This window comes from Conger conger, chromosome 13 (assembly GCF_963514075.1).
Source record: "Conger conger chromosome 13, fConCon1.1, whole genome shotgun sequence".
NCBI classification, from domain to species: domain Eukaryota; kingdom Metazoa; phylum Chordata; class Actinopteri; order Anguilliformes; family Congridae; genus Conger; species Conger conger.
In genome coordinates this window covers 19294437-19308014 of record NC_083772.1, presented here as the reverse complement: position 1 = coordinate 19308014, position 13578 = coordinate 19294437, and the positions used below count along the sequence as shown (strand labels likewise).

Here is a 13578-nt window from a genome sequence, read left to right as displayed (position 1 = left end):
ACCCTCAGTGTCCGTTACGCACAGAAGACCGGTTTATCCCAGACCTCTCGCCGGTATGCGTGACGTTCACGGAAAGAGGATGTCAACAGATCCCCCAACAGGGTTCCCGGTGTTCTCCACAAAAACGCTCGCAGAAGAAACTGACCGGAAAACAAACGGCTGCAATGAATCCGTGCTGTTTTGTCATATCCACACATTACACACTGACTCTCTCTGTGTGATGCAATGTACTGGAAATCTTAAAGCCACGTCAGCCAGTGAAGATAGGCCTTCGCTTTCCCCCCATTGCCCTCGTGGTTAGTGGTTTTATTTTATTTGACGTTTATCTTGGTCTCTGTGCCATTTCTTGCTGTTTTTGTGCTGTGAATTGGTCTCTCTGCTGTTTTCTAGTCCTCGCTTTGGATCTCACTGTTCTAGAATGATTTGACTATTTGATATGTTCTTTTATGTGAAGCAGTTTGTACTGCATTCAATTGTACGAAAAGTGCTATATAAATAACGTTTTGATTGATTGTTTGGTTAAGTTACTTGACAGGGACTTGGAAGGTTGGTGATTCAAGCCCTAGTATAGCCACAATAAAATCAGCGCAGCTGTTGGGGCCCTCGAGCAAGGCCCTTGACCCCACATTGCCCCAGCAGGGAGTGGCCCCTGCTTTAGTCTTAACTGTAAGTCGCTTTGGATAAAAGCTTCATCTAAATAACTGCAAGGCAATGCTCACACAGCGTTTCAGAGGCACCGCCTGCCACTCACCTGTTGAGGAAGGGGTCGGAGCTGTTGGTGGTCATGGTGCGCACGTCCTGGGTCATGCCTGGGGAAGAGACCGGGTTTGGGGCCACGCCGTCCTGCTCCATACTGGTGGGCAGCTGGTTCCTCAGAGCCAGTTCCTGAAAAAGCGCAAACGCACATGTCAGCTCAACCCTGCCGTAAGACCGAAAGACACATAACACAACCCTTCAAAGACCAGATTTTTTGTGTATAAAGGAAATAGTTTTTTATTAATGTTTTTAGCACCCTCCAGCCACCTCTCTTCCACAGATTCCCCCACATAAAGCATGCCACCTCACTGGGACCAGCCTATGGCCTTGCACAGTCAAACTAAATCCCCAGGGGCCACAGTGTCTGGGGGGGGTTTCGGTGGGTTCCTATCAATCAGCTGTCAGTTCTGGCCTTGAGAACACTGACGGCCCTCCAGGACTGAAGTTAAACCAGCAGACACTGCAGCCCTCCAGGACTGGAGTTAAACCAGCAGACACTGCGGCCCTCCAGGACTGGAGTTAAACCAGCAGACACTGCGGCCCTCCAGGACTGGCGTTAAACCAGCAGACACTGCGGCCCTCCAGGACTGGCGTTAAACCAGCAGACACTGCGGCCCTCCAGGACTGGCGTTAAACCAGCAGACACTGCGGCCCTCCAGGACTGGAGTTAAACCTGCAGAAGCTGCGGCCCTCCAGGACTGGAGTTAAACCTGCAGACGCTGGGGCCCTCCAGGACTGGAGTTAAACCAGCAGACGCTGCGGCCCTCCAGGACTGGAGTTACACCTGCAGACACTGCGGCCCTCGAGGACTGGAGTTACACCTGCAGACACTGCGGCCCTCCAGGACTAGAGTTAAACCTGCAGACACTGCGGCCCTCCAGGACTGGAGTGGCTAGGGTGCTTTTTTGGGACCTGAAAGGTTGGTGCTTTAAGCTGGAGCTACAATAAGATCAGTGCAGCTGTTGGGCCCTTGAGCTTGGCCCTTAATGTCACATCAACTTTAACTTGCTTTGGATAAAAGCGTCAGTTAAATAACTGCCGTGATGCAACAAGGACAGCCAAAAACACAAAAACACAGCCTCTCAAATTTTCCTCCTTTTTTTGCCTCCAAAAGCGGGATGTGACTCGTTTTATAAAGAATGTAAAACTGAAGCTAGACACCCTGGCGGTTTATAAAAACACTTCATCTTGGTTTTGGAGCAACGGAAAGCAAAGTTCTCATCTGGAGATGTTGGTTTCAGCTGGCAGTAAGAAAGGACAGATTCTGAAGACTAATTTTGAAATGCTGAATTCTGACACTTAATCGCTAGCTTAGCTGACATTTTAGCCAAAAAGGCATGTCATATACACAGCAAATACATAGCAAAACTTAAATAAAAAAATGTTTTGTTTTTTTGTGGGTTTTTTCCCCCCAGAACTACTGTACTTCCTGATCCCTTTTTGAACTCTGGTTTTTGCTGAAGACAGATTGTGAAAGGTATACTTTCTGCAGACTGTAGGACTCTATGGCTGAAGATTATCTGGGCTGATATTGAGAGCGGATGTAAACACACCTTTTCACATAAGAAGGGCGGCGGGTTAGTGATGTGTCATCTAGGGGCGGAGCCGGGGCACAACGCCAAACCACAAAAAAAAAAAAACTTCCGCCGAGCATTGAAAACTAGTTCAATCTGTGCCTCACTGGAATTACAGGCAATATTGATGGCAGCGCTTGAAGCAAAATGGAACCAAGTCAAGAGGCCAGAGGAACTTGTTCTCGAGTTGCCCTTGAGGCGTTCCGGGTTATTCCTTTATTTGTAGCTACACACTCCAGAATAGTTTGAGCAGAGCTGCAATCATTATCAATGCTACGCTAATTAACAACAGTACTGCAACCACTGGATTTTGGGCCAGTCTTAACAGTTACAAACATCATTTAAGTTAATTAAAGTGTATGGCCATTGAGGCTATATAAGGCTATAAGGCAGCCATATAGAGGGGGGCAGTCATGAAAAGAAGAAGCGTCTTGGACCTAACCCCCAATTTCTCCCAACGAGCTGGTGAGTGTAACAGTGTGTGTGTGTGTGTGTGTGTGCGCGTGTGAATGTGTGTGTGTGGATGTGTGTGTGTGTGTGTGTGGATGTGTGTGTGTGTGTGTGTGTGTGTGTGTGTGTGTGTGTGTGTGTGTGTGTGTGTGTGGGCTAGCTGGTCAGAGCCAATCGCTATTGGTGTGTCAGTGAGTGTGTATGTGTGTCTGTGCGTGTGCGTGTGCGTGAGAATAGGTGAATGACAGACATTAACTGTAAAGAGATTAGGATAAAAGCAATATATAAATGCAGTCCATTTCCACCAGGCTACACCCCGGGACTGTGAGGGGCTCGGAGGGGCTTTGGGCGCACTGACCTGGGGCCTCTGTCTCAGGAGGTCCTGGTGTTTGAGCCGGAGCCTCTCCTTCTCCATCTGCAGCTGCTGGAGCCTCATCTGGCTGTTGCCCCCCAGGACCCCCCCTCCCTGGGGGCTGGAGGAGATGGGTGGGGGCTGCTTCAGCGGAACACTCTGGCTGATCCGCTGCTGGTTCAGAGCTGGGGAGGGAAGCGGACGAACGGGGGCGTCATTCTCGGCTCCACCACCGGAGGGCGCAGGTGTGGTCAGCGCTCAGCAGAGACATGCTCGGACTGACATAGGCCTCAGACCAGAGTCTCAGCTACAACAAACTCCCACAGAGCTGGGGCCTGTATCACCAAGCATGATTACTGCACTGAGTAGAACCCAAAACCCTCCCAAATCTGGAACATGGACTGGCGTGAAAAGAGCTGTTCTGGGTTTTTACTCAGTGCAGTTATCCATAACTCTGTAATCCTGCTTTGTGATAGGGTCTGTCCACGCAGGGCCCTGTATCACAGTGTTAGCTGGGTAACTACACTCAGTAAAACCCAGAACTCTGCCAGATCTGGAACATAGACTGAAGTAAAAAGAGCTGTTCTGGGTTTTTACTACTGCAGTTATCCAGTGAACTCAGTAATCCTGCTTTGGGATACATGCCCCTGCGAGAACAGACCCTTTTTAAAAATTATGATTTTTCACCTCATTGTTCAAACAATATCACAATAACTGCACAGAGGAGAAAACAACGTTATCCCCCACAAATCAATTTTGTCCGCCATCTGATTTCTTTCGTCCGGCCTTAAAGGTTTCATGCATTCAAATGCAAGCGTCAGAACTCTCATGTTGGTTTATTGCCTTTTAAATAACTTCATAAACGTTTTCATGCGTCTTCTTTACTTTGAGAGGGCCACATCGTAGCGAGAAAATGCGCAAACCAACCGACGCAGAACTATTCACCATCTTACCAACAACAGCCTCAACTCACCCTGGGAAAGCGATTTTATCAGCTAACGTGCAGAAAAGCTACAAACGTATACCCCCCCCACCCCCCGCACAAGCACAGCACTCGATCGAAACCAACTGAATAGGTCCATTGTGAATGGGAAAACGACCGTGAAAACTCAAGGACTTCGAGTTTAACCGTGTAACTTAGGAATAATTAACTTCCAGTCAGGGAAGGCTTAAAATAACCGGAAAGTACTGTTACCAGAGTGAACTAGGCCCCGAGGCCTGGAGCCAGACGTGCTAGCACTCCGCACTGACGGTCCGGGCAGAATAATCATTCCAGTAAAACCTGATATGTCCCTGTGTGTCAACACTTTGAGCCACTTATCAGCGAAGCATCACTACGCCCACAGGAAGTTGGTTCAGAGAGTAGCCTGTTCACGTGATGTGGCCCGCCCACCGATAACGCGAGGTAAACACGCATCGGCAACAGCTTTAAAGTCATCTTTATTTCAGGGCGCATTTCCGATGCACGGGTTCGGTGCAGGAAAAGGGTAATAAACCCATTTGGGCAAGGCCAAACTCAGCTTCCGGCTCTTGTGTAATCACGGTTTGTGCAATGGCCCCACCCCCCACCCCCCACCTGAGGCATACTTTCAGTTTTACAGCAGGGTCTGAGTCTTACGTGACTGGATTTTACTACATCAGTCCTGCCTTATGCAAACTCTGAAGTACATAACGTAGGTTGCGACAACCGTGACGACTGTCTTAAGTCAGGTAATTAAGAGTATGTCAAAATTCATCAAAATGACTAACCTGCTATTTAGAAATGACAAAATAAGCTATTTAAATGCAGGCAAAGTGTTACATCCATAACCCTTTGAAAGAGTAGGTTTTTGTTTATGTTTTTATAAAACATTGTGTCATCGTTCTAGAACTCCACTGCTTTCAATTACCAGAGGTGATTGTTCCATCAGTAGCTTTAGTACGTAATGTTCAGTTAGGAACATTGTAATCACCCATTTGTGATCTTGCCCCTTAAAGGGTTAATAACTATTCAGAATCCACAAAGCAGACTGCTGCAAAAATGGGGGCGACATGGCTCAGGCAGTAAGAGCAGTCGTCTGGCAGTCAGAGGGTTGCCGGTTTGATCCCCAGCCCGGGCGGTGGTGTCGAAGTGTCCCTGAGCAGGACACCTAACCCCCAAATGCTCCTGACGAGCTGGTCGGGGCCTTGCATGGCAGCCAATCGCTGTCGGTGTGTGAGTGTGTGTATGAATGGGTGAATGGAGAAGCATCAATTGTACAGCGCTTTGGATAAAGGCGCTATACAAATGCCTGCCAATTACCATTTACCAAAAACACACTAAGTCATAATTTTTAACCTTCCAACGCAGAGCAAACGATTGGTTTGCACTGGTTTATTACCTAGAACAGATTATGAGAGATTTTATTAGGAATAAGCGGTTCACGTGACCGCCTCGCTTTCGTACTCTAGCGTAGCGTTGTGAGGTGAGCCCAAACGCGCGTTCCACGCGTGCGTACACGGTGTGGAGATATCACCCAGCTTCACCATGAGAACAGAACCTGTTTATTGTGGTGCAACACGCAGGCCCTGCACATTAACGTTAATGAGAGAGAGGGAGGACAGGGCGGGGTGGGGTGGGGCGTAGGGGTGTTGGCGCAAGGCAGCCAGCCAGCAGGAAAGCCTGTTTATTTTGGCACGCCAGCGACCAATGAAAACAGGCTGCGCATCCATGCGGTGGCGGTTTCACCCTGCCCCGCCCTGCAGAGATCTGCCCCCGCATCAGCGAATCTCATCAGCGTGTACTCTCCTGCTCTCTGTGTGCTCACGCTCAACTCCCCGCTGAGAGGGACACAGTACCGACTCCATCCTCCCTCCTCCATGTCTCTACTGCCTCTCCTGGGTCAAACCACCCCCACCCCCACCTCCACCTCATGCATTACATCATTACACAAGCAACACAGGTTTACTCTCTTTCTATAAAAAGTTACTGGTATAGCTTACTTGCGCGAGGAGAGGAAAAAGCCTGCTACGCCTCGCTGTCTGGCCTTCGCTCTCAGAAAGAATGGTTCCAACGGGAACCCTGTGATTCCATAGAAGAAACCGGGGAGCTTTCACACTTTACACCTATGACTGAGGGTTCTATAAAGTTTCTGTACACCCTGCTCTGCAGCCGTGAAATCACCCGGGTGACCAGATCAAATTTGGGGCTTAAACGGTTAAAGGGACGCCTCTTCCTGCTGAGCGTCTTAGCCCTAACACGGGCACTGTCGCTGGGAGTGCGACCCCCCCCCCCAAACGAGGGGGGGGGACCTCCACGGTCACAGGCCAGCACTAGCCTGCCATGGCAACCACTGTACACAAACAACAAGCAGAGCGTAACCACGGAAACATAGTCTCCGCGGAGAGTTCACCGTGGCACGGATCTCTACCTGGGAGAAGGGAGAGAGAGAGAGAGGGAGAGGGAGAGGGGGGAGAGAGTGAGAGAGACAGAGCGAGAGAGAGAGAGAGAGAGAGAGAGAGAGAGAGAGGGACGGAGAGAGAGAGAGAGAGAGAGAGAGAGAGAGAGAGAGAGAGAAAGGGAGGGAGGGAAGGGGGTTTGGGGAAGGACGAGCGACAGGGTGAAACACTACACAGAGGCAGAGGCCCATCTTTGATTTACTTTGTTTTTCCCCCCTTTTATTATTATTATTTTTTATAATGCAACCCCACAGAGAGCACTAGCAACCAGCACGAGCGTCACACAGGGATGTGACAGGAGGGAATCGTATGGCAGAATCACGCCGCACACCTGAAACTTCCTTCTGACAATGAGGGACCTGCACCAGCCCCCAATGCCCCATCACACAGGAGTGTGATGTTTCTTTTATTAAAGAAAATAAAAACACAAGAAATGAAGACAAGATGTCCAAACGCTCTGTTTATGACACCAGTAATGCAGTGAATCTGCTGACTATAATACTAAACCGGATTACTTCCCATCGAGTGCACTGTGATTGGCTAAGAGCAGGGAATGAGGAGCCAGTGTCTGAGTCAGAGCTGGCTCTGTGAACCAGTGGAAAACATGAGGGCTTCACAACTGTGACATCACCCAGAGCTCTGCCAACTGGGTGCCAACTCTCCCTCGCCAAACTGCCAAATTGGGGGGGAAGGGGTGGGGGGGGGGGGGGGGGGGGGGTCTTCCTACAGGTCATGAGTTGTTTGTGTTTTCCTTTTTATTCCTCTTTTGGAAGAAACTGCATTGAGCTTTGAACTTTGTTATAGGCAAATAGAAAGGTGTGTGGCAGCAAGAGATAGAGAGAAGAGAGAGTGTGTGTGTGTGTGTGTGTGTGTGTGTGTGTGTGTGTGTGTGTGTGTGTGTGTGTGTGTGTGTGTGTGTATATATATATATATAAATATATAAAGGCCTAGCTTTCTAAAACACTTTTCCTCGGTCTCCCTTGTACAACAGACAAAGCCAGAGGGGCAGTTCTCTGTGAAGCCCCGCCCCTCTCCCAGCTGACCTCCAGTAACACTTCGGCCTGCTCTCCTGCACCCGCCTCCCCTCTTAAAGGGGAGACGCCGGATTATTCAGTCTGCTTTTATTCTCCTCCTCCAAACTCCCTTTCTTCCCTTCTCCCAGCCCCCCACCTCTCCCTCTCTTCCCCCACCTCTCTCTCGATCCTGGTCTCTCACTCAGCCCCCCCCCCCACCTCTCTCCCCCCTCTGTCTCTCTCCCTCCCTGCTAGTCTCTTTCCTCTCCCCCCCTCTGTCTCTCTCCCTCCCTGCTAGTCTCTTTCCTCTCCCCTATCACCCTCTCCTTGCCTCTCTCCCTCCCTCCACATCTCGCTCTCCCCCACCTCCCTTTCTCTCTGTTCTTTAAGTGAAAAGGTCTGGTACAGATTAAAAGCTGAATTGGGGATAAAGGAGGCTGCCATAGACTCAGGTCTGTCTGGGTCCTGAGCAGCCCTGGTTTGGGCCTCATGCAGAGGTGTGTGTGTGTGTGTGTGTGTGTGTGTGTGTGTGTGAAATCAGCCTCTCTGTTAAAGGGGCTTCACTCCTTTTCCCCCACCAGCTCAAATTAGCCCCCATTACCACAGCTGCAGTGGAGCCAGCAAAAGGTGCACCCCCCCCCACCCACCCACCCACCCACAAGTCAATCACCGGTTTCCAGCACCATGTTTTGGGCACTGGATGGGGGGGCTGTATCTATTCATTGAATAAAATGTGATCCATTTTTTCCTTGCTGCATATCAGATTTTGAAAACTTTCCACCCAAACAATGCTCAATTCAGTTCACAGGCCAGCCGTGACAATGCGCACAATGAAGCAGACTGCAGTGGGCGAACGTGGAAGAGTGAACTGGTAAAGTTCACTGCATACAAATAATAATATGACTTAAATAATGATAATAATAAAATGAAAAACCGGATGGCTTCAGAAACGACAATGGATGCAACTTTGTATCAACCAGTGGGGGAAAAACGCATTGAAATCCTCGTAAAACTTTCCTTTGTAGTCCAAAACGTGTTCATGCCACCTCTCTCTCGCCCTCCCTCTCTCTCTGTTGAGTTCTTAGTGGCAGAAATCAGCGGGCCACCAGCCTTGTGAGCTCAACACCAATAAATCTTCAAAGAGCTTAACCCCCCCCCCCATGCCCCCCCCCCCAGCTGCCTGCTCCATAATCCCCCCACTTCTCTCCATTCAGAGACACCATGTTTTACACTCCCCGATTCCTCCTCATCAGACTGGGAAACTCCACACTCACACTCACACTCACACTCACACTCACACTCACACTCACACTCACACTCACACTCACACTCACACTCACACTCACACTCACACTCACACTCACACTCACACTCACAGAGACACAGAGACACCCAAGCATAGAAACACACAAACACACACACACACACACACACACACACACCTGCTGCATCAATGACACACGGTTCACAGTGACTGTGCGCATGCCTTCCCGGTGAGTCTCTCTGACAGAGAACAGGAGCCCACCCTGTGAGGGGGTCTGATTTCCGGAGTGTCGGTGACTCATACCGACACGAGCAGAAAGTCTCCGTTAGAAACGCTGGGTCTGCCCCCCCCCCCCATGCTGCTGGGTTTGAGGACCACCCTCTGACTGCCACACGAAAGGCCTGAGGCTCTCTGCTTCTCCCCTGGCTGCACATGTAATACTTTTATATGTAGGCATTTAGCAGACGGGCTTATCAGGGGGGACCTGCACAGAGCACACAGTCTAGTTCAACAATTTAGTGTCTACTGAAACAGTTCAGGTGCGTACCCAGGAGTCAAATCACAGTACACTCAGAGTTACTTGGCAGGTTCCCCTAACCATTAAACTAAACCGCAATTCAGCTTACACACACACACACACCCACACACAAACAGACACCACAGGCAAACATGCACACACGCAATACCACGACAGGCTCAAATCTAGTCAGGGATGAGTTGTGGCACCTGCAGCTGAGGGGCGAGGTCACTGCCCTGTGGAGGGGGCGGGGGTACTTAGGCCACGCCTACTGCGCAGAACATCACATGACCTGAAACATGGGTTCATGGCACACCTCAAACTGCCAGGGCTTTTAAGGACATACTGTGTGCGTGTTAGTGAGTATGTGTGTGTGCATGTCCTGATGTGTCCAGGTAGGAGATGTACATTACATTTTGAAGTGGGGAAAAATGGCGTGTTTGTTAAAGGCACGGTGTGCGCAGTGGTGGGGGGGTGGGGGGATGGGGGGAGTGAATTATAATCACGTTTCTGCGTTCAGAGTAAAACTCGAGATTTGGCAGCCCTAGCCGTGAGGCAGGGCTGAAGTGGTTCAGAAACGCGCACAGCGACTGCCAAAGAGGTTCAATCTGAAACAGCCCGCTTTCGGGAAACCATTAAATGTTTCCTCGTAACCAATATCACAATTCCAAGTAGCATGAGGAGCAAAACAGCAAGAAGTCCAGGGAACACAGACGGTCTAAAGTGCAGAACATGACTACATCCCCCAGCTGCACTTTCCAGTGCTAATAAATTAGCGCAAGAGGCCTTCGGCACTAGCGACCTAAAGAGGTCAGAGGTCGGAGGTCAGATGAAGCCCTGCTCACCATAGCGCGGGTCCAGCCGTGGATCCAGCCAGGAGGTGGACTTGTTCTTGTGGTTGATGTAGTAGATCTCCCCTTCCGGAGTGATGGCCTGCTCCCAGCACTCAGGCAGAGGGCCTGGGGATGGAGACAAGATGGAGGACAGATAGGACGGTGAGAACGTTGGGCGGGTGACGCCAGGCGTCCCAAAACCGCACGGTTTCACCGTACGCAGCCAGCAAGGAAACGAGGTACCAGTCAAACAGGCTGCGCCGACAACTGACTAACGCCTGGTTTTGGTTTCTTTTTTTGTTCTTTGTTACTAGTGCAAGCGAGGATGTAACGTTTCCTGATGATTAAGCAGGAAATGATATCTGGGGGCTCAGGTATTTTCCCTTTTCTCTTCTTTCCTTCTGTAACTTTGTAAAGCGTCTTTGTAATCGTCTTCCGTGAAAAGCACTACAAAATAAAATAAGTAAACTGAAATATTAATTCCTGAGGCTCTAAACATGCCAGCCGAACGCAGATGGCTGGGGTCACAAATGGTAAATGGCCGGCATTTATATAGCGCATTTATCCAAAGCGCTGTGCAATTGATGCTTCTCATTCACCCATTCATGCACCAACAGCGATTGGCTGCCATGCAAGGCACCGACCAGCTCGTCAGGAGCAATTGGGTTAGGTGTCTTGCTCAGGGACACTTCGACACAGCCCTGGCAGGAAGCGCTCTGGGGTAAAGTGGGAGTGAATCTTCAGCAATAAAGCCAAACCCAGAAACATTTCAAAGTGCCAAAATGATTAATTTCCTGATTGGTGTTCTTTTTTTTTTCCACTGATTAATCTGATTACGAAAAACGATTACGGTGTAAATAAATATGAGAAACAAGGCCTGGACCGAGGCCCGCGGTGTTATCAGGGATATCAGTGGGCGTGGTCACGGGAGCATAAGTCACCGTTGCGGGGGTGGTGATGGGGGATGGGGGTGTTGGGGTGGGGTGGGGGGGGTGGTGCTTAGGGACAGAACTGCCACAACAGGCACTCCTCCCCAAGCATGTCCAACAGGCCAGGGCAGGTTCTGCCTCACACACATACCACACCCCAGGTGCTTTTCACATGGGACACTAAGCAAGGCAGCTTCCCATAAATGACACCCAACCGCCACTCAAATGGGCAGGGCTGGGGGCCTCTCCACTTCAACTCCCTCACTTCAGAGAACAAACCGAAATCTAAATCACCAACCTGAACACCCATAATGGTCTATATGGCTTTTTCCAATGAATAAGTGTAAATAAAGCTAATATCCTGAACTCTGAACTCTGGTCAACTTGGTGCACTTTAAAGATATTCCAGTGGTCAAAGCCCGCCCTTTCATCTACAGTCAGGGTCAGTTAATGAGCGATGCACAAATATGACTCAAGGTGAAAACAGAATAACATAAGCGTTTGTGATTCCGTGAACAGATCGCAATTACATTACATCACAGGGAAGTCCGTAGGAACAGCTAACAATTAGGAAAAATCATTCGAATGAGCACTTGTTGACGATGTTCTTATCAATGTGGAATGTTGTCGCCATTGTCTCATGAAAGAGCAAATAAATACCCCCCCTGGGAAAATTCAGGGGGGGGGTGGAGTGGTTCTAAAGGGCCCAGCAGGGAGCCAGGCAGGACACTACATGGGCCCAGGCAGGGGGGGCCGTTCCCAGGGTGGATCCGGGGTAACGTGGGGTGGGGAGGTGGTGAGGGTAGGTATCCAGGTGAGGTTGGGGAGGGAGGGGGGGTGGGTGGTCATCCAAGCTACTGCAAGGGTGGGAAATATGCGGTGTGGGCGCGCCCACCTTACTTTGGGGAGGGTGGGGGTCGGGGGTTCCAGGGTAAAGCAGTACAGAGTGGAAGGGGTTTCGACAGGCTGGAATGAGGGTGGGGTCCGGCTCCAGCCCTGGCAGAGACTGATTAAGCTGAATAAGTTGAGTTTGGTGTCGTCATGCTGCCACCCACATCGGCCCTTTCTGGATAGGACAGGACACCACTGCTTGTTTTATTCCAAGGTTCTCATTGTTCTGGGTTTTATTATTTTTATTTTTTTACTTCCGTTTCACTGAAAAGCCACAGCTTGATGGGGGTTGGGTTCAGTCTGCAGGTGTTCTCATTTCTGAGATATCAAACTCTTGAATCAGATACAGTAACAGAAAAAATAATAATTCTGTTGCACCCATGTTAGTTTTTACATCTTAGTCTGGGAAATTATGCCTTCTGAGTTCTAGGACATCCGCACAGCCGTTGGGCCCTTGAGCAAGGCCCTTGACCCTGCATTGCTCCAAGGGAGAATTGTCTCCTGCCAAGTCTAATCAACTGTACGTCGCTCTGGATAAGAACGTCTGCCAAATGCCAATAATGTAATGTAATGGTGGGAGTGTGAATGATAATGTGGGGGGTGAAGACTGACTGGTTAATGCACACTGGGGGATGCATGTGATTCTGGGCAGGAATAGCGATGTGTGGGTGGGGGTATGTATAGGATTCGGGGGTGTGTGATTAGGGGGTGTATGGGGCAGGGGGACTCACCCGAGGCCGGGCTCATGATGTTCTGTTGCGGGACGCTAGCAGGGCTGGCGGGGGCGGCCTGGTTCATCTGCAGCACGGCCTTGCGAGGGTCCTGCCAGGTCGTGGTCTGGTCCAGGTGACTGCAGGGAGAGGGGTCAAAGGTCAGAGGTCAACCTCCATCACATACGCAATTACAGGACGCCGCCAAAATCACAGCCGGCCCCCCCAAAAGAAAAGTCTGCAGTCAGGGGCAACCAGTTATTTACCTGGACTTGCATTACAGTAAACTGAAGTTTCTAGATGTGCCCCATTACGGCAGAATGAAGTGTGCAATCCAACCCTCCTGCTGCTGGTACTTTGTTTAATAATCACCTATTCATAGACCAACAAGGCTAAAATAGACAATAAATCTATAGGTTACCACATTAACTCCATAAATGAATACATTGTGAGCCAAAGTTAAAGATGATGCAACGGATTTTGCGAGGACCCAATTAAATGTGTTTTACTGGACGGAAGTCCTAGCCGGATCTAAGACGCCCAGGGGAGTGTGTACTGAAGGGCTGTGTGTGTGTGTGTGTGTGTGTGTGTGTGTGTGTGTGTGTGTGTGTGTGTGCGCTCCAGACTCCCCTACGGCATGCCCTTAACTTTCCCAAAATCATGGCTTGTGCCACTAAACACAAATCCGCTTTCGTCTGCTTGGCTAAATATAGTCCTGTCCCGCAGCGAAGACCTTTTTCTTCAAATTTACAATGGCTGACGGTTCCAAGTTTTAGGGGTTCTGCCGCAGTCCCAGAAAGAGCACAGCAAGAGCACACGCCACTTCTGCAGCATGACACCCTTTTCATATGAACTACCTTAAATTAATTGAT

The 13578-nt window shown here is 49.9% G+C and overlaps 1 protein-coding gene across 2 annotated transcripts in view; it reads right to left on the bottom strand.

The window, feature by feature from the left end:
- LOC133107982 (transcriptional coactivator YAP1-like) overlaps nucleotides 1-13578 on the bottom strand; it is a 36934-nt gene that overhangs the window by 4404 nt on the left and 18952 nt on the right. Inside the window, exons 3-6 of one of the 2 annotated variants that reach the window (XM_061217357.1) lie at nucleotides 12728-12846; nucleotides 10189-10302; nucleotides 3139-3317; nucleotides 752-885 (exon numbers count right to left, since the gene is read on the bottom strand). In XM_061217357.1, the coding sequence (XP_061073341.1) occupies nucleotides 752-885; nucleotides 3139-3317; nucleotides 10189-10302; nucleotides 12728-12846 (546 nt within the window). The remainder of the gene's footprint in view (nucleotides 1-751; nucleotides 886-3138; nucleotides 3318-10188; nucleotides 10303-12727; nucleotides 12847-13578) is intronic. The other variant, XM_061217358.1, reaches the window with a different exon arrangement.